The sequence below is a fragment of the Castanea sativa genome, chromosome 6 (genome assembly GCF_040712315.1).
Source record: "Castanea sativa cultivar Marrone di Chiusa Pesio chromosome 6, ASM4071231v1".
Lineage (NCBI taxonomy): Eukaryota > Viridiplantae > Streptophyta > Magnoliopsida > Fagales > Fagaceae > Castanea > Castanea sativa.
Window position 1 is genome coordinate 31,179,541 of NC_134018.1, and position 25,209 is coordinate 31,204,749.

General features: G+C 33.5%; 2 protein-coding genes across 2 annotated transcripts in view; both read right to left on the reverse strand.

The window, feature by feature from the left end:
• Window positions 1–4,680: 4,680 nt before the first annotated feature.
• On the reverse strand, window positions 4,681–12,012 carry LOC142638593 (cell differentiation protein rcd1-like). Its single transcript, XM_075812629.1, has 9 exons — window positions 11,760–12,012; window positions 9,456–9,527; window positions 9,120–9,209; window positions 8,595–8,637; window positions 7,785–7,891; window positions 7,477–7,572; window positions 6,601–6,800; window positions 6,424–6,493; window positions 4,681–4,841 (listed from the first exon to the last, which is right to left on the reverse strand). Exons 1-9 carry the CDS (start codon window positions 11,955–11,957, stop codon window positions 4,728–4,730), a joined length of 990 nt encoding a protein of 329 aa, XP_075668744.1. The 5' UTR covers window positions 11,958–12,012; the 3' UTR covers window positions 4,681–4,727.
• Window positions 12,013–13,684: 1,672 nt separating this feature from the next.
• LOC142639789 (cellulose synthase-like protein H1) overlaps window positions 13,685–25,209 on the reverse strand; it is a 35,432-nt gene continuing 23,907 nt past the window's right edge. The window contains exons 6-8 of the mRNA XM_075813925.1: window positions 16,880–17,067; window positions 15,846–16,196; window positions 13,685–14,236 (exon numbers count right to left, since the gene is read on the reverse strand). Coding sequence (XP_075670040.1) covers window positions 13,685–14,236; window positions 15,846–16,196; window positions 16,880–17,067 — 1,091 coding nt within the window. The remainder of the gene's footprint in view (window positions 14,237–15,845; window positions 16,197–16,879; window positions 17,068–25,209) is intronic.

Below are 25,209 nucleotides of genomic sequence, written 5' to 3' on the forward strand. Positions count from 1 at the left end.
AGCATAATAGCATATAATAGTGCCGCTTGAATTGCAAGAGAAATTGATTGAAAGTTGCTTCCTTCATAGAATAGACTTTATGTGAGATACATTGATGGATTGGTTTGCAGCCTACATAATACTAATAGTTTCATTGGCGTTGTTGCAAATCCTTTTTGCGAGATTAGTGTAGACAAATTTTATATTTGGAAACGTTGTAATTGAGCTCTTCATCTATATCCAAATTGGAAATATCCAAAGAAAAAAAAGGTGGGACCGAAGTACTTTTTTTTTTTTAATATATATATATTTTTTATTGTTCATTTCCTTTACAATGTATTCTTGTTCTTTACTCTATCCCATTGTATAATGTGATCTTCGTCTATTATCATTTCTTTAAAAAAAAAGTGTGATAATTTTAGAGGGCAATATATTTGAGCCTTGATTCACAAATGTATTTATTTTAATCTAAGTTGATTTGAAGTATAGTAGCCTGCAATATAGAAGATTGAATCTAGAAATTTGGGTTAGACGGGGCTGGTCTTTTATTACAGATTTTCTAGAACACTTGGATTTTAATGTGAGTTTTAATTCCTATAAGCCAAATCTAAGATTGGAATGTTGGTGATAAATTATTTAATTGTGTTACTTTATCCCTTACTTGATAGGTGCGGAGAAAGAGCTCATTTTATTTTAGATTTGGATTTCGGGTTTCAGTAAAGGAGAAGTACAGTAAGTAACATTAACATAGTGCATTTTTTTTAAATAAATAAATAAATCCAACACTATTTGGATTGCTATAATAATAATAATAATAATAATTCTATTCCTCTAGCTTGCTTATTATTAATCAATATTCGACCAAGGAATTTTTTGAAAGTTACTAATTGTGATATGGTATAATTCTATGTATTTAGGGCAAAGCAACTTCTTGTCAAGTTGTCAATCTTTCATTTACTCAGCAATTTTCACCAAGATATAAGTTATAACTTTTATGATGTCATATAATTGTGTTTTTCATTCTAGAGTCCTACTTGGATTATTCAAATTTTTCACTTGAATTATAAATTATGACGTTATGCCAATTTGTTTAGTATCCCAAACTTGTTTTGAACATGCGCGCTAGCAATACAGTATATGGTCTCGGGGGGAAAGAGATCGAGTTGCGGGGTTAGCAGCATGTTGTAATTATTTTTCAAAAAAATAAATATCTTACTGCCTAGCAACACAATAGGCGCCAAAATATGTTAGATAATGTCCACTACGGGCCATTAAACATGTACTGATATTCTTTTAAAATGTATTAGAAATATACTGGATTGTACTAGTCTATACCAAGCATATTTTGGATATTTTGATTGGTATTGGCTTTCTAGCCAATACAATAAAAAATTAAAAAAATTGATTTTTATATAAAAAAAAAAGTTATTTAAGCTAATATATCATTTAATGTATTTAGATTTTTAAAATATGTGGGTTTTAAATTATATGTTGATAAACATAAAATTAATAAATTTATACTTACATAAAAAATAAAAACACACACACACACACACATAGCAGTAATCTCAAAACCGTACGCTAGTATCTAAAATTCAAAATATTTTGTTTCCCTAACTAAACCAAAACACCCGTTAGTATGAAATTGACTCTCTTACATTTTAACCATAGGTTATTTAATTTTTTGTATACATATACCATGCTTATAATTTTTTTTTGGAGAACATATACATATTTATAATTGGTCAATGTTTTATCTATATTTGAAAGTAGATCATTTTGTTAGACTATATTTTCAACTGGTCAATTAAAAGTGAGTTTCAATTAGCTCAACTGGTTGTATAAGAGATTCGGAATTCAATCCTCGCCTACACCAAAAACTGATTGGTATCTTGGTCTGATGATAAAGAGCTATTATCAGGAGCGGATGCTATAGGTTGAAACTCTCTCAAAAAAAAAACAAAACTAGTCAATTGAAAAAATTAATGTCTTTTGTTATTACTTCATATAATTGATCTTTTTTTTTTTGATCAGTTCATATAATTGATCTTATTTGTATTTGTCTAAATTTTCTCTACGAAATATGCGTATACATTTTACCTACTAGCTTTGTCCATTTTGTTGGCATTATGTATTTGTTACGTATTGAGCTCACCCCCCCTTTCCAACGTTTTCAGTTTGAAGATTAGAGTTCGAAGGAAAGATTTTGATGTAAGAAAATAATTATGCAGTCACAAAGAGATTATTTTTGGGATGTTCGGAGTTTTCATTTCAATATTTCATAATGTTTTGGGAGCTCTTCTGTTATTGGGGATTTTGATTACATTATTTTATCAGTTGGGATATATATATATATATATATATATATATATATATATATATATATATATATATATATATATTACTTGTGTAAGGGAGACATTTAGATGGAGGTATTATATTCCGTGACTTAGGGCCGTTAGGCTTTGCTCTGTATATCTTTTTATGTGGAATAATTTTGTATAGGTTCGACTGGTTAGTTTTAGTTATATTCTCAAGTCCCTAAAGCTATGAATTTGGATTGGGACACTCACACTAGTGGGGAGTGAATGCACCATTAGTTTGTTGCAGAGTAGAAGGAAACGAGATGAAACCAATCCCTTTGTGAAGATAATTGCAGTCTTATTTTCATCTACCTCGTTGCGTTTAATGCCAGTGTGAAATACTGCATTGACAACTACGGATGCATAGGAATAGAAGTAGGGGAAGACAAATAACCAATTTTTGAGCTCATGAAAAATAGAAGTCAGGGTTCATGGTCCAAGATCAAGGTGAGCAAATTGAGTAACTAGACAAGGCAGGTCGACTTGAATTAGATGAGCGAGTGGGAATGGACCATGCTATATTTTAGACCCCTATGGAAATCACAGTTTGTTTAACCTCAAGTTATTACTTAGTCCAATTAAACAAATCTAGGTTAAACACACATCAATCATATTATAAACAGTGGACAAATAAAGAACATAACAATATGATGATTTAGAAAAAGTAATGAAACTGTCTAGTTTCAAGGTAAAAAACCTGGAGAGAATTTAATTTAAACAATCTACAAGGAACAAAAGAATGAAAGTGTTTACAATAGATTTAACCCTAAATATAATGCTACTTCTTGTAATACTTACATGACTATACGCAGCTCCAAATTCACGGACTTTTTTATTCTGAATTTGTTGCACATAAATTCTCCTGTTTGTGACTTTGAAATCCTACTCGAAGCTTTAGATCATCAGTAGTAGTTGATCTTGTTGCAACAACTTATCTCCATTGGTTCTTGTGTTTGGATCATTCCAGTAGATGCTTGTGAGTTAGAGGTTACAAAATCTCACAGATCTCACATGAGTAACTCACAAGACTTGAAAAACATGTATTAGGGTTTTGCTTTTATACCTAGCAGTATCGGACTCAAACCCTAAACGTTTCGTGGGCTTTCGGGCCTGATTTGAAATCTACAGAATTCGTGTTTCTATCGGTCGAGCAAGGCAGATTCATAATACTTCTTTCTGAAGCTTGAATGTTCTTGAAACTTGACTTGTATGAACTTGAGCAACCTCTAAAACTTTTACTAGACTAGTTTTTGTTCACGGTTTGCCAACATACACAAATTTAGTTCCTAAAAATTTAATCCTAAATATTTAGAACATAACAAACCAAGTCGATGACAAGGTGAGAAAGGTTTGTGTGGTGGGAGGTGAGGTGGAGGAGGTTTAGAGAACAATGTGGGATGAGCGGGTTGCGGATTGTGGATTCATGGGTGGAGAGGTTTGTTACAAAAGGGGGATATCAGTTAAAAAAGAGAAGAATAAGAGAACGCTACAGGTTGACAGAAAAAGGGCATACGCAAACAAAAAAAAAAAAAAAAAAAAAAAGAGAGAGAAAGGAATAATGTGTTTGAATAAACAAAATTTTTAAATAAAACAGAAAAAGAACAAGAATTTGAATTCTTAGAGATTGTATTTGAAAAAGTGAAAAGCAAAAATAGAAGTTGCTTTTCCCTAAACATTGGCTCCTGCTAGGTATACTCTAAGTATGTGAGTGATGGCAATATCTTAGCCATTTGCATCAGCAGGCTTCGCAAATGATACTGGGTCTAATTACATGTAAGTGGTAAAAGCATGAACATGGGAAAATGTTAAAGAGAATATTAGTAAAGTACTACATTGTAATTAAACAACCACATAACAAGACTGTTCACATTCATCTTACTCCATAAGTAGTTGTAAGGAGAGAAGAGGATACAACCCATAAGTAGCTGCAATAGGCACTAATTAACCATTTTCATCCTCCCCTTCTCTCCTCACACTTATGTAGCAATCCTTTTCCTCACTTTCTAAGAAAACAATTAGTTGAGTCTCTCCAAACTGGATAAGGATAACTCAAACGTCCTGGAAAGGAATGGGAAATGAAAAAGCAACAAGAAAAATATCTTGTTTTCCTGGAAATTGAGGAAAGTATTGCTCTACATCCAACAAAATAATAGTGGAAAACCAACAAGAAACATATAATTCAAACAGCAAGTACAGCTTATATTAAGTTATATGTAAAGGTATACGCTGATTTTATGATGAGCTACTACATGTTTTAGACACGTAGTAACATAATATACATTGATAACTCAATAATACAAGGACAGAATTAATCTGAACTATGTATAGATAGTATGTTAATTCTACTGGAGCTGGTACAGCATGGTGGACACAGTCGTGCTCGGCTTAGCCTTTAACCAAGTGCATAAGTGACTTTCCAAACGGTTTTGTTGTAGATTGGTGTCCGATCGAGACATTGTAAACTAATTGTTCCAGCAACCTTATGGTTGTTTGGTCAACCTGGAAAGGAAAAATGGCACAAGGAGTCATGATAATGTGGAAAAACAGTTATTCATTAAACAAAATGTAGAAAACCAAACATTCAAGGTTTCCCATAATCAGAGCTTAAATAAAACATGTCTATAATAAACTAGAATACTCTAGTTTGGTTTGAACTGGAGCAACACTTACTACAATTACTAATGGGAATATTGCAGTCATGCTGACAAACACGTATGCTTCATGCGTGTATAACACACCTGTGTAGGCACTACTATCAAGTTTCAATGTGTATATTTCTTCATATCCAGCTTTGAGGCTTTGAGTTTATTAGATATTATATAACTCAAGGATCCCTGGAGCTGGTATGAATCCCACCAAGTTCACCTACTGTACACATCTTAACCATTGCCCAAAGGAGGCTTCCTAGACTACTGTCAGATCATCTGAATATTTCCGCAATTCAAAAGGATAGGAAAATGGTCTGACTGACAGGAGTCTAGGAAGCCTCCTTTAGGTAATGATGTGAAGTGATCTTCTCAATTTTCTGAAAATAAAACCTACTGATTCTTGACAGTGAGACTTCCTTGCAATTGTTTGACAATGTGAAGTTACCCCCCTTCAAGGGTATGTGTAGGGGCCATTGCCAATTAATTGGGGTTTAACACATACTTAAAAAAATGGAGTTCATCACATGTATCATTTCCAACATTCTATACTGCGCAAAATCATACCTTTTGTTTTCTTTGTATCTAACATATCATTCTGCACTAATTATACCTAACTTATTTTAGGCTACCATATATCTCTTTTCACCATGTCAACTTAAATTAAATCACTCTCTCATCGGCATGTTAATTACTCTTGCTTATAACCAAATCATCTCCCCTCTTTTTCCTCAATAAGAGTCACCCCTACTTTTGCACAGATGAGTTCATTCTTTTACTTTATCTTTTCTAGTATTCGAACACATCCATTTTAACATTCTTCATTTTTAATAGCCCAACATTTTGGACCATAAGTATAGTAGGTTATATGCCATTCTTCAGTCTTATAATGCTCACAAAGGACGTATTCATTTTATCCACCCCACTTTTATTTAACAAGCTACATCCTCCTTAATCTCCCCATTGATTCAAGATACCAAAATTATTCCTTTAGAATTTCTTGTCCATCAAGTTTTATATCATCTCTTTATATCTGAAAATTCACATGTATCCCCTGAAATTGTCATAGATAAAGAAATTCTGTTGATCCTTCTCAGTGCTATCAAATACAAAATCCTCTCTTTTTTTTACCCCTTATTTTGAGGGAGATGCTGATGCATACACCATGTGAAATCATTCTTTGCAATAATTTGGCAGGCGTATCTCGATTGAAAAGTAGGTTAGAAAACATGAATACACTCCGGATGTTGGCAAACTTATAAAACCCAAATACTTCATGAAAGAACAACTCTCTAGAGTATAATACATAAAAAAGAGCAACGTTGGGTTTTTTTTTGCTTGCACTTGTGTGTGTGTGTGTGTGAAACTTGTTAAGCCTCCCTCTTCCCAAATTCCTCAACAACACAAGAACATTAATGAATTTTTGAAGAACTTACACGTAGGAGGTTTATGGCTGTAGCATCTCTTAACCTTGTGGGAAGGCAGAATTTTAAACCATCACACGCCCTACAATAAAAATTAACCCATATTATTAATAGATAACATGAGTTTTAAACAAAAAAAAAAAAATTTATGTACACCAGCCATCAGACCATGTACAATGTTTAGCTGACCTTGGACTTTGTGAGAGCCTTTGGTAGCAACAGATAATATGTTTTAGCAGCTGTAGCTGTTGTTCTGAGGGTTCCTCAGGAAGATTCTCTACCATCTTTGCCAAAGTGTGGCCTACTGCATAAAATCGGTGTGCAAAAGTACAGCAATACTTCAGCCCCTCATCTTGCAGTAGAATTTTATGAACAACAAATGTGGCAACCTGTATTGTCAAATATATCAACAATTCATGATTGATTTATTAAATGCATGTAGACATACAATGATAATAGGCAAAAATACCATTTTGACTCTTATATTTTGGGCCACTGTCAATTTGGTCCTTATAATTTTCAACTACAGTCAATTTCTGTTAGTGAGTTGATGGTAGGACCAAATTACTGCAAGTTAACCAAATTGACTGTGACCCTAAATTGTGGGGACCAAAATAGATTTTCGCTATGATAATATAAGCCATACTATGCATGCTTGAACAAAAGTTATAAATGAAAATCAAATGAGGTTCATATATACTTTTTCTCTATGTTTAGACAGAGGATTCCCTCCACATTTTATTTTTTTATTTTTTTTAATTCTGCTAAATTACTTACTAGGTATCAGTTGTCCACTTAAAATTTTTCTTTTGACCTACAGTCGGATAAGGCAGCTGTGATAATTTCACAGCTTATGGTTGTTCTTTTCAAACCAGAAGACTAGCAACTAAACTGCCACCTAGCTATATGAATGAACTGTAATAGTAAATCACACTCTACAAATATAAATCACCCATTAGGCTACCAAGATAATTGTAATCATAACTATGAAAGAAGATTAAACAGAATGCATCAACTTGATCAATGCAACTATTTTCCAACAATCAAGAATTCCCAGCCACTTACTGTTTTTGACAATACACTGCCCACCTCCATGCAGTGTATGCAATGATCGATTATTTGATTTTCAATGAGGACAGTAATAACTTCTGCATCACCAGCCTGCAGGTAGAATAAGGATGAAATATTAACTTTGTTAAGTTAATAAAAATTAGCCTATACAGAACAGATATAAAGCAAACTGTTTCTTGTCTAATGCACTTGAACTATTTGTTTGGGAAAAAATTGACTAGAGATCAAATTTTCCAGCAATAATAATTTAGAGATGTGGGAAGACAAAATAGTTAAGACTACTGATGAGAAGGAAAAACTACCTTCACTAAGGCACCAATAACACCTAAGCTGATAAGCCGTAAACGTTCATGAGACGATTCCTTGTTTGTATTGTTAAGAAGAGGGTATAGATATAGTGGTATTCTAGCTGCAAAGGATGCAATTCAATTAGAGAGTCACTATAGCCCTAAGAGGCACTAGTAATGGCAACATTGAATTCTGTGTATCAAGTGAATCTTCTCATGAAATGATGCAAATACACTGCATGAATAAATAAATAAATACCTTATATTTTATCAAAAAGAATAAGGTATCTTGTTGAAGGGACCTCTTTTGACTCCAAAATGGGTTGCAGAGAGTCATAAGAATACACTTTAAAGCATTGCAAGTGCAATTATTGGGTATAAATATCATCATTAAGTTCAAGTTTTATGCCTAATTACTTAATTCTAAACAAAACAGAAGTCTGTGGAAGTAAACCACTTCAAAAATTATGGTCAGTGACCAAAACCAATATATCTGTATAGCATCCTTGCCAACAGCTAGAACCTAGTGCCAACCACGAACAACTCAAGTACTGAGGCAAAAGACGTGAAAAGCATTTTCTACAATGAGATGATGGAGAAAATCACATGATATGTAGCATTAAGTCCCATATGTCACCAAAATATGGATGAAAAAATTAGAGCCCCACATGTTGATCAAAAATAGTCTTTGTAAGCATTTATATTATGATTTCAAAATGTATACAACTCCCTGCTCCTTTTGCTTGTAAAGAAACTAAAATGTAATTTGGACTTCTGCAAAATTCAAGCAATAAGTCATTCATTTTAAGGATTGGGTAAAATTACCCTTGATAAACAGCATCCTTGTATCTGGGTGAGTAGCTACACACTGTAAAAGAAAAGCAACATATCAGCCATTTCTTAATTTTAATGAGAAAATTACTCACTATGAAAGTACATCCTTAACTAGAAAGAAAATGAAAAGATTTAAAAGGTGTTTGATGGTGCTAGTGAGTGAACAGCTACAAAAAAATGTACTCCTTAGGACATATGCTTGTAGTCATGGTTTGATCACACAAATCTCTCCCTGAAAACTCAATCATTCGGTCCATAGCCAAAATTTAGCTAAAAATATATTGATTTCTTGAGAATGATTGACAATCTGCACAGAGTAACCACCCAATTGATTTTAAATGGAAGAAAGATGAAGCAAATGAAAGAGGAGGCAAAAGTATTTTTCTCAACAAAAAATAAAAAATGTGGCCCATATCCATATCAACCATAAAACAAGTATATTAGCCAACTAAAAGAAGGAAACAAAGAAAAAAGGGAATCAAAAGTAGAAGATAGTAGAGCTATAGGCCTCATAACCTTAAGTAGAGCAAGAGCATTGCATACGCGCATTAATACACTCTCTGTAAGCTCTGGGGCTGATATTAAGCGGTATACTGCAATTATTTCCTGAAATAATGACAAATTCAATCATGAACATCAATCTTGAGACTGAGAGTTAGTTATATTTCCTTTCAAATATATAGGAAACAAAAGAAACCTTTCAATTTGATGTATATAAGAATATAATGTCTAAAGAGAAATAAAGGAAAAATTTATTGTAAGATTAATGGGAAAAGATGATCTAACAAAACCTTTTGAACTATAACTGTTAATTGGAAAAAGCATCCTGAAAAATTCAGAAGCATGCCATACCTTTAAGAGTATGTATATCGTTCCAAAGGAATGCCATAACAATAGAGCTAAATCTTCATGAGCTCCACAAGACTGGATAAAAAGAAGGCAAAATTTTGTTTGTTTAAAAATTCATTTGACATATACACAGAATATTAGAATAATACTTGAAAAAGAAAGTGGAAGTTAATTTAAAAAAAAAAATAACAACCAATCAGAGGTAAAAATCCTTAGCACCCTACTGCATAAATTAATGTTAAATTGGAAAGTAAATTTTGGCCCCTTGGGGGAAGGGGAGATTCAAACCCAGTAAGATTCTCAACTATAGTTTCTTATGAAATCATTGAGGCAATCTCAATAATCTATTAGACCATATGCATTTTTTATAAGAATTTTACAAGATTCTGTAGACTCTATAGTAAGTCCCAGATTTCTTAATTTATGTTATTAACTGATCCTTAGCATTTTGGTGATTTCTAATTGAATTCGAATAGGCAATGATCTACTAAATTCACTTTTCTCCAAGTATTGAGAGAATTACCTTTTTGTTTTGGTTTCTAACACGGGTCTAATAAGTACCCACACTAACTGCATCCCAATTTCGTAAGAGCATTATGCTATACCCGGATACAGATGTATTATCTTTAGACACCTAGGAGGGCTTTGTTGGTTTTAGTGGTAGAATAGAAGTTCTGCATAAAGTATAAAATGTTGCTCAGAAAGATTTTTTCTTTCTTTTGAGGTCCAGTAACTTAAGACAAGCTTTAAATGGTCCATTGCCTTCAGATGAGTCTCTTAATCTGTCCTCCATTACTCTGTGTGCATATATAGCAACCCGTGACATAGGTATTAGAATACTTTCCAAAGCTGATACTCCAGATTATGGAGACCAATTACCTTCTAAGACCTAGAATTATATGCAGAACCAGCTCAACCAATGAAGGGACTGCATTTATATTGGCAAAAACCACACTCATTTCAGATTCTCCATTAAATGAGGGTAACCTAAAACAATCTTCCAATACTAGCCTACCAAAACATAAAATTTTAAAATTGGGACCAGGGGAGAAATTTTTTTTCTATTATTAGGTTAAGTTTAATAATTCTAATATCAACTTTTCAAATAATTAAGAATTACAGAGTATTCCAAGAAAAGGATTAAGCAGAATCCTTAATTATTATCGTTATTATTTTTATTGGTACATTAGACATGCATTTAATGGGTCTTGAACCCATCACCTCACCCTCCATCTAGCACTTATAAGGGAAGGAGGTACCAATTGAGCTAGAGCTCATTGGCTTAAGCAGAATCCTTTATTTTAGTGTTTTCAAAAATCTAATGGAGCACAATGGAGTGATTACTGATTACCTGTCCAACCATTTATTTATATGTCTATGTATATTTTTTTTATTACTGAGATAGCAAATATGACAAGGAGAGACTATCATATACCAAATCAGCTAAACTTGCTATAAAATCATCATTGGGGAAATTAAAAGGTTAAATGGTTTGTTTGTTTGGAAACCAAGATATCATGGGAAAAGAGATGAGAATCTTAAAACCTTATAAAATAGCCATAATTATAATTTGGTTACAAAAGATTTCAACTTTTGTTTACTGTTAATTCTCTATTCTCTCCTTGGCAACCATTCAAGAAATATGAAGGTGCTTTGTTAAGATTACTACATCCTCACAATAGTTTGTAGTAGTTTACAATCAAACCTTTTAGCAAAACTTGATGATCTTTCATCATGATTAACTTTCCATGGGGCACCCTGATGGTGTACTTATTGGTCCGAGACAAAGTTCTTTGTTCAATCTACGATACTATCCATTTATGGAGTTTCTTGGGTGTCTCATGGTAGGGAGTGGAAGTAGAATAATTTGATTAAAGATTGGACACTACTACCTTATATATATAAAAAATAATAATAATAATAAAAAATCATATGGTTTATTTTATTTTATACTATCAAGATACATTTATATGTGACATGCAAATTAATAATTAAATACAAAATCTCTTATTTTGCAGGATTGTAGATATAAAAGATCATCTATATGATGCTGTAGTATAGGTTCTTCAATGGGACGTGAAGGAAAAAAGAGAAGAAATATGCTAATTATTCTTACATACTGTCGACTTGTTTGGATGCGGAGAATCGAGAAATCTTAGGAAAACAAACAAACAGCAATGACTAAACATAAAATCAGCGTGGGTTATAGTTCCTTTCCAAAGATTTTTTTTTTCTTTTTTTCTTGGCTACCAAACATTGCAATGAGAATCAAGAACAAAGAAAAAGAAAAAGAAAGAAAAGAAAAACCTTGTATAGGAGGTGAAGAGCTTCCTCTCGGGTATGATCATTGTGAAGAGCAACAATCAACTGTTCCAAGTAGTACTGTCTTGAGGGGTGAACTCCACCATGAGTGTTGTTGGTTCCTGATGTGCTTGGACTCGCTCTTACGTTCGTTGATGATGTCGGCTCTGACCCAAACGGGGATTCTGGAAGTTTTGCGGCCATTGTTGATAATCTCTATACAGGAGTGGAACGAATCACTGTCTGTGTGCGTATCTCAAATCTCAAATCTCAAAGTGTATGTGTCTGACTGTGTGCCTTATTTTCCGTGCTTAAGCTACGTAGTGGAAAAAAGAAAAAGTTTGGACTTTTGGTTTTGGTTTGGACTAGTACGGACTGAAAAAGGAGGGGTGTGTTGTGTGTTCTTTTTGCCCTTGTAATGACAAAGAGATCTTTGAATTCTTTATTTTATAGCGTCAAAATATATTATTTTTCTATTTATTTATTTTATTGGGTTCGGACGGTCCAGGGTTAATGGGTCTCCTTAATAAATTAAATTTTTTTGAGATAATTAAAAAATTTGTTGATGGATGATTTTTTTTTTTTATAATTTTTATTATCACTATTATGAGAAATATAATTTTTAAAAAATAAAATAAAAAAATTTGTTTTTTTTTTTTGTTGAAGTTTTTGAAAATATTTCATAATTTTTTTTAATTTTTTTTTATAAAGTTTTAACTTATGGCGTCCACTTCTGATAATTTTGTTATTTATCATCAAATCAAGACACTAAAAACTGATTAGTATCTTGGTTCAATGATAAAAAAGATAATTATCGGGACAACATAAGTTAAAATTCTATATCTAAAAAAAATACCAATCGGCTTTTGGTATAGGTGGGATTAAACTTCAGATAGTTGAGTTAACTAGAATGCTCAAATACTTCCTAAATTAATACTTCCTAAAAGAGCATTTCAGGCCTGTTATTTTTATTTTTATTAAATATGGTCTTTCCAATTCTATCTACTCCATTAAGTTAATTGTCGCACAATATTTTCATAACAAGTTCTAAGTTGTAGGTTGTTATGAGTGGACAAAAAAGTAATTTAAGTTGTGAATTTAGATTAGAACCATTAGCAACTTAACACTTATGATTTATTGTGTAAATTAAACGCTGTGAACATATCATTTCTTTTATGTTTTTTTGCTCACTCCATTTTTATTGTATGGGATATGGGGTTTAACATTGAATGTGGAGATAGTCTTAATGTGGAGATATTCTTCACACTGGCATGATGACTTTGGTTTTTTTTTTTTTTTTTGGATTAATTTACATTAATCACTATCGTGTGTTAAGAAGAGAGGCAGGGATTCAATTCCATAATGATAATGTTAGTCTACTCTTGTTTTATTTTAATCTCTTTAATTTCCTAATTGTTATATGCATTTTGAATGTTTTGATTGTTAATTTTATACTTTATTGTATTCTTTAATTTATATACGTTTACCTGGCTTGTTAAACACTACACTTGAATAGTTCTATAAATCATTATATAATGAGTTGAAGAAGATTCTTTTAATTTGGTTTGGAGGCAAATCTTATTATTTTTCTATAGATCAAAATTAGTTGTAATGATGGTTTTTTATTTATTTATTTATTTTTTTTATGGTTTTGTTGTTATGGTTTTTGATTTCCAAAATAGCTTGGATTAAGCTATTCCCTTTTTTTTTTGGACAATAAACTATTCCCATTACAGTTCTACTGCATACTCTTTATTGATAAATCAGCAAAATGAAAATCCAAGTTTTTATGAAATAAATTTAAATTAGCATCCATTATCCATGTGAAAAAAAAATCCAATAAAGTTAAGAACACAATAAAAAGTTCACAAAAATTTAGGAATGTTGTGAGGATGCAGTAATTTTTGTTGTGTTCGGACTCAACAAAATCTTCAACCCATTGATGCCCTTCTTGACAACAGTACAAAAAGCAATGCTAAAGCAGTTGAGTTGCACATGATGGATAAAGGAATACCATATTTTCCTTTCCTAAATAGGCCTTTCACAAATGGCCAAAAGCATAACACCACAAACACGCTACACATGACCTCCCCAAGCCCTGACCCATGCATACCTTGGGCTGGTGGTTGCAACCCTAGCAAGCCCATAACCAATGCACTCAATTGCACTATCAAAAGAGTTGAGCCCGGTATGAAAATTGGGGACTCATCGAAGGTGAAACTGCCGGCATCAACATTGTCACTTTCACTTGTTGCGAATTGGTCTTTCTTTGTGACTTCAAAGACAGTCTCAGATAATCCCAAGAGCTTGAGTATCACACTTAAAACTCCAAATAACTGTGCACATGCTGAAGTTATTTTGTCCATTCTCAAATGGTTCCACCATGCACGAATTGATAGACCAAATTGAAGAAAAACAAATATATTATACAAGTTGCGAATGACAAATAGAGCAACAAACAAATATGAAGCTGGTTCTTGTACCTGCATGCATAATTTTATTTTATTTATTTTTTAAAATGAATAAAATGGCTTACAGAAAAAAAAAAAAAAATTGAACTTTTGGCCCACAATATGATGTAAATATATAATAGAACAAAAGTTCGACTCCAAACTTTTTTGAAGTTATATTTTTCAATTTATTAAGTGAGGATTTATAATAACATTTGTGTATATTATTTAAAAAAATCATAATTTATTTATATTAGAGATATATATTAGCCCATTAATATAGGCACAAGCTCAATCCTACCTTTAGTACATTGTGTACAAGCCAAGTTAATGAATGTGTAAAGTTGAATTTATTCAACTATGTGTTGGCTTTATTCCGTGCCAAATTTGCTTGTAATTCAACATTTATAAACCTTGTATTTAGGTCAGAATAATCTAAAGGTTGTGTGTGAGAGTGTGTGAAGATTTGATCAAGTGTGTGCAACAAAATTGTGTTTCGCGACTAGAACTCGCGAATGACTCGCGGGTGGCGACTCACCAAACTGTAGCACACGTATGAAGCATGCCGGAAGTTGAAGGGTCACAACAGCTGAATCACTACAGGACAAAAGGTACAGTCTGACCATTCTAGTAACTAGTGACTGAAACTCGTGACTCATCCCAATCGCGAAGTGAGTTGCCAGTGCATCTTGTTTTGCTGAAAACTAGCTTTTCACATTCCATCTCATACCCTACTATAAATACCCTTATATTCATGAAATGTAGAGAGCTTCTAGAGAGAATTTTGAGAGAAAAACCCTAGAGAAAAACAAGATTGATTCATCCACAATCTTATACATTTGATTCTCCAAATTTCTCTACTCTCACCCTCTTCATTGTTATACTCATGAAAGGATTATAAACCAAATCCCTACCTCACCAAATTTATTGTAATGAGAAGGTTCTTGGTGTTTGGGAAGCAATTCAAGAGAGAATCAATTCATATTGGTTGATGCAATGGGCTAATTGTGGGATCCGGCCAGTAAGCTAGAGAAGACACGGATCGGCGTAACCTTGTTGGAGCAAGAAGTTTGGAGGGCTTAAGTGCATTAGGTGGATTAGGCTTGGAGGGTTTATTGCTATTCATATATCCCAACTGATTTTCTAGTGGATCATTTACTGCTTGGAGGGTGGCGGAGAGGTTTTTCGCCAAGTTCTTCGGTTACTTCTTTGATAACACATTCCGATGTTATCTTGTATTTACATTTCTCTTTCCCTTACTCTTTACTTTTAATTACTGCTGAGTTGTGATTTAAATATGGCTTAGAGTAGTTTGATAATTTGGGCATTGTTTATATTTCATATTCTGCACATATATTGTTTGAATATAAGCTTGCTTTGAAAAATTTGTATTTGGGGTCTAAACATTCACAAGTGCCTTATACACTAAGTAAGCTGAGCTTTCAGAATGGTTAGTCTAGGATTTAACCTATTACATATACTCATATGTTATGGTTTATTATAACACATGATTTGCTAAAAAGTCATGTAACTAAAACTATATATAAATGATTTCTTTAATAATCAAATCATGGAGTTGGAATAAGATATTGTGAAACGTGTTTGGAGCCAAATTTTTTCCAATATAATAATATGTACATACCTTGGGCAAGAAGTGTGAGTTGGTGAGGAGGCAGTAGGCGGGTAGTGCAGAATAGCACATATCAGGAATGCATAATAGTCCCCATGTGAGGATAAATATATACGCCAAGCATTGCCTGAGTTGAAGCTTGGCAGTGAGGGTGGCAAAGATGGGACAGTCTTTGCTAAATAGGATCTCAAGGAGGCCTGTGGCCCATCTCTTCCTTTGAATCATTGAAACTGGCCCACCTTGGGAAGAGCATCCTAGGAAGCCCGGTGGGTTTGGCATACAGAAAACAGACTTCCAGCCCCTTGCATGGATCTTCATTCCTGTGAGGACATCTTCTGTTGCTGATCCATATCTCCAACCTACCTAGCTTGGGAAAAATTTCCCTAAATCAACTCTTGTTTTGTATAGTGCACAAACCATATTAATTTTGCAAAAAAAAAAAAAAAAAATAATAAAAAAAAAAAAAAAAAAAAAATCTAGGAAGATGTTCAATCCTATATGTATCCAATTTTATAATAGGTTGATGTGTGCAATTATGAGTTATAAACATTATTTGTCCACTTTTGATAAATTACTTACTGTTAAACAAGTCAACAAATTGTGAAATTCAGTGTGTCCATAGTATTGTTAAAAAAAAAAAAAAAAAAAAAATCCATATACAAGTCTAAAACTAGCAAACATTTACCATTTAAAAAAAAAAAATTGAACATCACTTCAAAACAATTTGTAAATAAAACTTGTTTACCCCAATTTAATTATTCTATTTTATGCTATATATTGCAGTTGGTTATATGTTCCTTTATTTTTTCAAATAATTGAAATATTATAATTGATGAAACCTAAGGTGGAATACTTTGCGTGGGATAGAAGATTTTCATTGCGTATTCTATATATGTAGCTCATTCTATACTGAACCACCTAAATAATCTCAATTGATTTTCTCTCTATTTTTCACTAAAATTACTAAGATCAGAAACTCTAGAACATATAAAAATTTATAGCTCTCTCTCTCATGGTAGGAAAAATAAGAAAATATGGTTTCTGACCTTATTACCCCAGGCTGTATCACGTTCATAGCCACAATTAGCAACTTGGTATGCCGCCTCAATGAGATTTGGAATATCGTGAGGATGATTTGTCTTTCCATCCAACCCAAATAGAATTTGCGAGGCTGATTTTACGAACTCTATGGAATTTCCAAATTGTTCTTCTAATGCCTTTTCTATCAATGTTCCTAGAAAAATTCAAATATATTGTGTGTATATATCATTTCATACTATATATTCTTAGCTCAATATATAAAATCCTTGATTCATTTATCAATAGGGAAAATAATGAAGACACATTTACATTTCGAATATAAAGTTTACATTAAATTTAAACAGAAATTGCAACAAGAAATAGTTCGAAGACTACAAAGTATTCGTGTGTGTGCGCGCGCGTGTGTGTGTGTGCAAGACTTAGGTACAATACTTATTTCGCATGCATGGCATGTATTTGGTTAGTGTACCACGTGTGTGTGTGTGTGTACACACACACACACACACACACATATATATATATATATGAGCAAGACTTAGGTACAGTACTTATGTGTTATTTCTTAAGTTTCTTTCTTAAGATTCTGCCATATGAATTTTTCTCATAGAATGGAAGTGTATGTTTTAATTAAGTAGCTACACGGCTGAATTTTAAGAGAGAAACCTAAAAAACAGCATCTAAAGTACTTTACCTAAGTTATATATATATATGAAAAAGAAAATGGTATGGTATCCTAAACTTTGACCAAAAACTATTTCCCTTCCTGTTCATAACACCAAAATTTTTGAAGGATCTATAATAGGGTAAATTGAATTTAGTTAATAATATGTTCTTCAAGTCCATTGAAGCTTTAACCACACCATAAGAATATACCCTAAGGGACGTACTATATCACATTTTGTCTTTTGATAATTTGATAGTTATAGTGAGGAAGAAAATTTTAACCCTTGAAGTTTCAAACTTGGGTGTGATGTGAGCTACAAGGCTCGTAGCACCATATCACACTTATAATTCATATAGAATAAAATTTGTCTACAAACTTGGTTGCATGTAGCCAACAATAGAAAGATAATATGTGTCCCTATTGTTGGTTTAGTCTACAACTAACTAAGTTTATAACTAAATTTTGTCTGTCAATATATACGAAAATGTTATTTCATAAAAAATTGTAATAAATTTGTAAAAAATGAGAAGCAAAGAGCTTAGTTAAGTGAGGTACAACTGGGTGATACAATTGTAGTGAAGAATAGAGGTCAATAACCTAATGTAGCAACCAGAACAAGGAAGCATGATAATGAATTGAACACTACAGAGTCTGTATTACCAAGTGCAGAGGTGTTAGAAACAATAGAAGCAGTGCCTTCTCATCAAGACTTTATACATTGACTTGGAGTAATGAAGGCAATTACGTATAACAGCTGGAAGTTAGTTATTATATTAGCACGTGTAATATTAGATTGGGATTAGTTTCATAATAGTTTCTTCCATAAAATTAGGGAGTTAGTTACAGAGATATAGCTTTCTTGCCTCATGTATATATAGAAGTAATAGCTTTGTATAGTGTCATTCTTTTGTACTCTCTATTCAATTGTTTTCATCAATAAGAATCTCAGTTTTATTTAGAGAGAGTCTTCTAGAATTTTACATGGTATCAAAGCTTTGAAGCTTCTTCCATGGTGTCCTTTGAGTCAACCAAACAATCTGATCCAACTCCAATCCAACCTTCACCATTTGTTAGCAATGATTCCACTACTCCTAATCCTCCCAATCCTTATTTCCTCAGTTCGAGTGAAAATCTAGGCAGTATTTTGGTTACTCAACCATTGCTTAGAATGAAGAATTACCAATCTTGGTCTAGAACAATGATTGTTGCTCTCATTGCGAGGAAGAAAATTGGTTTTGTTAATGGAAAGATTTCAAAACCAGATTTGGATTCACCTTTGTATGAAGATTGGGAAAGGTGTAACACCATGGTGCTTTCTTGAATGATCAATTCAATGCATGTAGATGTATCCAATAGCATCATGTATTGTGAAACAGCAAGGGAAATGTGGATTGAATTGCAAAATGTGTTTGCACAAGGGAATAGTCCCAAGATTTACAACTTGCAACGAGAAATTTCTCATATTTCTCAAAACCTGATGTCAGTGATAGAGTATTACATCAAATTCAGAGGCTTTGGGATCACTTGCTTCATTACGATCCAATTCTAGAGTGTTCTTATGGTGCTATGAAGGTGTTGAATGCTTCACGCAACAAAACTTATGTTTTGAGGTTTCTGATGGGCTTAAATGAGAATTTTGAGACTCTTAAAAGTTAGATTCTTGTGTTAGATCCATTTCCTTCTATGAGCAAGGTTTATTCATTAGTCCTTCAAGAGGAATCTCACAAAACCATTGGACATGGCGGTTCTAGCACTCCTCAATTTGATGCAGTAGCTATGTATGCTAATACAAGAGGGAATACAGGAAATACCAATTGGAACAAAGGAAATAACAAAAAGGAGAAGCCTTTTTGTACACACTGCCACATGACTGGTCACACAGTTGACCAATGCTACAATTTGCATGACTATCCTCCCATATACAAGCCAAAAGGAAAATAAAATGCTACTGCAAATCAAGTTTCCTCTAAATCAGTAGCAAATGCAGAGAATTTACCTATTGCAGTGAATTAGTGTCCTATATCTAAGGCATAGTGTGAGCAGTTGTTGTCATATCTCAATACTAGAGGTAATCTTGGTGATGGACATCATGCAGCTACTGTGAGCATAGTCACTGTAAGTAATGGTGTTGAAGGTACCTCTGGTATAGCTTCTGATGTTGCTTCAGCTTCTTCTCAATCTCAATTCAACCTCATGTTAGGTATTCCATTCAATTTTACTCCAAATTTAGAGCATTCAATCTTTTCTGCAAAACTGTTAATAGGGAAGCTTTTAGCAAATCTGATTGGGTATTAGATATAGAGGCAACATACCATATGATCCATTCTATTTCCTGTTATACATCTATTACTTCTACATTGAATACTTATGTTAATCTTCCAAATGGTGAGGTTGCTTAAGTTACACATATAGGGATTGTCCAAATTTCAAAAAAACTTGTTTTACATAATGTACTTTGTGTTCCTTCATTTAGCTTCAATCTAATTTCAGTTAGCCAGATAGCAAAATCTATTCTTTGTTGCCTTATTTTCTTTGGAAATCTTTGCTTTATCCAGGCCCTTGCTCCTTGGAGAACAATTACTCTGGGTAAGGAGTACAATGGTCTATACTTGCTAGAAGAGAGTTGTTCAACCTCATCTTGTGTTTTTGCTATTGTTTCAGCTAATAAAACTCAGCCACATGTATGGCATTCTAGACTAGGACACTTGTCAAATGACAAGTTGGCTTTATTGAATAATAATCATGTACCTCTTTTCAATTCTTCTAAGACATTTCATTGTGATGTATGTCCTTTAGCCAAACAAAAGAGGTTACCATTTAATAAAAGTACTCATATTTCTGATAAGGGGTAATTACACTAAACCCACCTGTGGTTTGGGCGAAAATCACTTTGCCTACCCGTGGTTTGAAAAGTATCACTTAACTCACCTATGGTATGTTCCATTTGTTTTCCATAACCCACTTCTATTAAAATTAGGGGTAAATAGGTATTTATGTCTCTCTCCTTCCAAAACAAAAAATAGCACAAAAATGCAAGAGAAACAAGATCAAATAGTGATATTGGTCTCTCTCTCAATTCACATAAATATTGAACATGAAGAACATACCCAGTTTTCTTAGCAACCAAACAGAAGCAGAAAATAAATTTTATGTCAACAAAAAAAACAAAATTCTTATATTAACTTTAGCATAATAGAGGCAAGCTTCTAAATTCAGGTAACATAAATCATTAAACCCATAATTTTTTTCACATTCCCAAGTTCTCTCAAATTTTCTCAACAACCATATAACTTTAAAAGAAATCAAACTCTTCAATCTTAGTCTTAAACACCCATTTGGCTCAACTTTCAGTAAGTCTCTCATCTTTACAAGAACCTCAACAACATAAATCACAAAACCCAGAATTTCTTTCTCCTTCCCAATCGAAAACAAATCAAAAGTTTCAACCTTTACACAGCAATATAAAGCTCAAACAGCACAAACTACAATACCCAATATTTTTTCCCTTTTATTTTCTTGGAAAACAAACAAAGAGAGAAAATTGAATAGTGGGAATGTGTTAAAGCTCAAAAAAAAAAAAAAAAGCTTACCAACATACAAGGACGATTTGGAGAAGAATTTAGAGAAGCCAGGTGTTTGATATGGGTATGGTGAGATTGAGATTGTGAACCCATAACCAAATTCTCTAAAACCCAAAACCTCTATCATCTTTTCTCTCTATTGTGAACTCATAACCAAATCCACCAATAACCACTGGCCACCATGATTTCTACAAAAAAAATAAAGCAAACCCAAATGCAAAAACCAACAAAACCCACAAATGGTGACACAAAACCACCAAATGGAGAGCCACAACCCATTAATGGCGAGAAAATTTGTAACCACTTATCGAGAGCTAGAACCACCATGATGAGATGAAACCACCAGGCCGGGACAGGCCAAAAAAGAGATATAAAAACCACGAAGAACACGTTGATCTCACCACAGGTCTCTTTCTTGAAAAGTTTCTGAGTTTTGGGTGTTTTGATTCATGTTATGTTGTGTTTTGGGGTAAAAAGGTGTTTTTGTAATGGCTGGGCTTGAGGTGGGTTACGGAGATTGACGGAAACATACCACAGGTGGGTTGTGATACTTTTCAAACCACGAGTAGGCAAAGTAATGTTCGCCCAAACCACCGGTGGGTTATGTGTAATTACCCCTTCTGATAATTGCTTTGATTTGATTCATTGTGATTTGTGGGGTCCTTTTTTCTGTTCCAACTATGAATGGTTGTATGTTTTTTTTAAAAACTATTTTAGATGATTGTTCAAGGTGCACTTGGGTATACTTGCTACAACATAAGTCACAGACTCAAGCCACCTTGAAGCAATTTTGTACAATGGCAGAAACTCAATTTTCAAGGAAAGTAAAAACTATTAGAACTGGTAATGGAATTGAATTCATAATGAAAGAATTTTTTGTCCAAAGAGGCATTTTACGTCAACTTAGTTGTGTTGAAACTTCACAACAAAATGCCATTATGGAAAGGAAGCATCAACAAATCTTAAATGTAGCAAGGGCTTTAAAGTTTCAATCAAATTTGCCATTGCATCTATGTGGTCATTGTGTTCTTACTGTTGTGTACTTAATAAATAGGGTACCAACATCCATTTTATCACACAAAACACCTTTTGAAGTCCTTTTTGGTCATGTTCCAATTTATTCACATTTGAGGATTTTTGGTTGCTTGTGTTATGCCTCAACTCTTTCTCATAATAGGTCCAAGTTTGCACCAAGGGCAAGAAAATGTGTGTTTTTGGGTTATCCTTTTGGCATTAAAGGCTATAAACTTCTTGATTTGTCCACTAATACAGTTTTCATTTATAGAGATGTGATTTTTCATGAACACATTTTTCCTTTTGCATCAGACAAATGTGATTTTTCTGATCCTTTTACTGTTGTTACTGAGGTTGAAGCTTAATCTTCTGTTCAAGCTTGTATAGATACTTTTGTTACTCCTATTAGTATTGCAGAGGTTCCAACTCAATATCCTAGTTCTTGTGACTCATCTTTTCAAGTTCCAGATACTTCTGTTTCAACTCTTCCCACATCTCCTTCCTCAATTATTGAATTTGTAGCTCTTGATCCTTTTCAATCTGATTCAACTCATTGCCTTGCTCCTAGTTCCATACCACCTGTGGAAGCTTCTCCACCTATCAGAAGGTCAACTAGGGTTCACAAGACACCTATTTATTTGCAAGACTATGCTTGCAACATAGCTGCTGCTGCTCATCCTCCAGGTTCACCTTATGATATTGCAGATTCATTGACTTACTCTCATTTGGACCCTTCCTATCAGTCCTATATGATGACCATCAGTGCTTGTCATCAAGAGCCTGCTAGTTTTTCCCAAGCAATTCAAGATCCAACTTGGAGAGTAGTTATGGATAAAGAGATTGAAGCACTTGAAAAGACTCATACTTGGATTCTTACCCCACTGCCACTCGGTAAAAGTTCTATAGGATGCAAATGGGTATATAGGATCAAGCTGAATTCTGATGGAACTGTTGACAAGTTCAAAGCTCGTTTGGTAGCTAAAGGCTTTACCCAGAGGGAAGGTCTTGATTTTCTGGAACCTTCTCTCCTATGGAAAAGACTGTTTTAGTCAGGGTTTTCCTTGCTCTTGCCTCTGCCAAGGGCTGGTCTTTGCATTAATTAGACATTAATAATGCCTTTCTCCATGGGGATCTTGAAGAAGAAGAAGTATATCTGCACTTACCACCTAGTTATCACAGTAAGGGGGAGTCCAATTCATCCACCCCTATGGTTTGTAAGCTAGTCAAGTCCCTTTATGGCTTGAAGCAAGCTTCTAGGCAATGGAATGCCAAAATTTCAGCCACTATTTTGTAGCTTGGTTCTCATCAATCTCAAGCTAATCACTCATTATTTGTATATACAGATGGTTCCTTATTCACTGCCTTACTTGTCTATGTAGATGACATGATCATCACAGGCAATAATCCAAATTGTGTTTCTGCTTTGAAATCCCTATTGGATAAGAAATTTGGGATTAAAGATCTTTGTTCACTTAAGTTCTTCTAAGGATTGGAGATTTCAAGATGTGAAAAAGGCATTAGTTTGAATCAAAGGAAATATGCCCTTGAGATTCTTAAAGAGGCTGATATGGTTGGTTGCAAACTTGCAAAAACACCTATGGAACAACAATTGAAGTTATCCAAAGGATGGAGTGTTACTTCAAGACGCTAGATAGTACAGGATACTAATTGGCAAGCTAATGTACTTAAAACTGAGTAGGCCAGACATCACCTATGCAGTGCATAGGCTTAGCCATTTTTTGTCTCAACCTAGGGTGCCTCATATGAAGGCAGTAACAAGGATTTTGCAGTATATTAAAGGTACTCCAGGGCAGGGTGTTTTCTATCCTACAAAATCAAATTTGCACCTTAAAGCATACTGTGATGCAGACTGGGCAAGGTGCCCTGATACTAGAAAGTCTCTTACAGGATTTTGTGTGTTCCTAGGCAATGCCTTGGTGTCTTGGAGGTCCAAGAAGCAGAATGTAGTGTCCAGGTCCTTTGTAGAAGTAGAATATAGGTCCATGGCTACCACTACTTGTGAACTAACTTAGAAATTGTACTTATTAAGGGACTTGCACATCTCACATGAAAAGCCAGCATTGATGTACTGTGACAACCAGGCTGCCCTGCACAATTTGCCAATCCTGTGTTTCATGAAAGGTCCAAATATATTGAGGCAGATTGCCATATAATTAGGAATAAAATTCTAGATGGGACTATTAAAACCTTTTATGTATCATCTCAGACTCAATTGGCTGATATAGTTACCAAGACACTAGGAGTAGACAATTACTTAAGGTTGCTGAGAAGGTTAGGATCAATTAATATCTTTGCTCATTGTATTCAGTATCCAGAAAAGAAAATGGGGTATCAATTTGCAAGAGTTTTGCTCTTGAGGGGGAGTGTAAAAAATGAGAAGCAAAGAGCTCAGTTAAGTGAGGTACAACAGGGTGATACAATTGTAGTGAAGAATAGAGGTCAAGAACCTAATGTAGCAACCAGAACAAGAAAACATGATAATCAATTGAACACTAGAGAGTCTGTATTACCAAGTGCAGAGGTGTTAGACACAATAGAAGTAGTGCCTTTTCGTCAAGACTTTATACATTGACTTCGAGCAATGAAGGCAGTTACATATAATAGTTGGAAGTTAGTTTTTATATTAGCACACGTGTAATATTAGGTTGGGATTAGTTTCATAACAGTTTCTTCCATAAAATTAGGGAGTTAGTTATAGAGATATAGCTTTCTTGCCTCATGTATATATAGAAGTAATAGCTTTGTATTGTGTCATTCTTTTGTACTCTCTATTCAATTGCTTTCATCAATAAGAATCTCAGTTTTATTTAGAGAGAGTGTATGTTTTTAGACCCCCTAAACACAACTAGATAAACTTAGTTATTTAGCCAAGTGATTAACTTAGGTAAATTATGCAGATCTAGGTTAACACATATAAATCATATCATTGTAAAATGAGAAAAATAAAGAACACAACAATATAATAACCCAGGAAAACCAAATCGGTAAAAAACTAGGGGAGGATTTAACCTAGCTATCCTCAAGGTAAAACTGAATCCACTATGAAAGAATTGAA

Coding starts and splice junctions, on each gene's coding strand:
- LOC142638593 (XM_075812629.1), bottom strand. CDS start 11,957: ATGGCCGCAAAACTTCCAGAATCCCCGTTTGGGTCAGAGCCGACATCA. Junction 8,638..9,119: donor ATGCTCTTGCTCTACTTAAG/GTTATGAGGCCT, acceptor TTTCTTTTACAG/TGTGTAGCTACTCACCCAGA. Junction 7,892..8,594: donor AAGGATGCTGTTTATCAAGG/GTAATTTTACCC, acceptor CATCCTTTGCAG/CTAGAATACCACTATATCTA.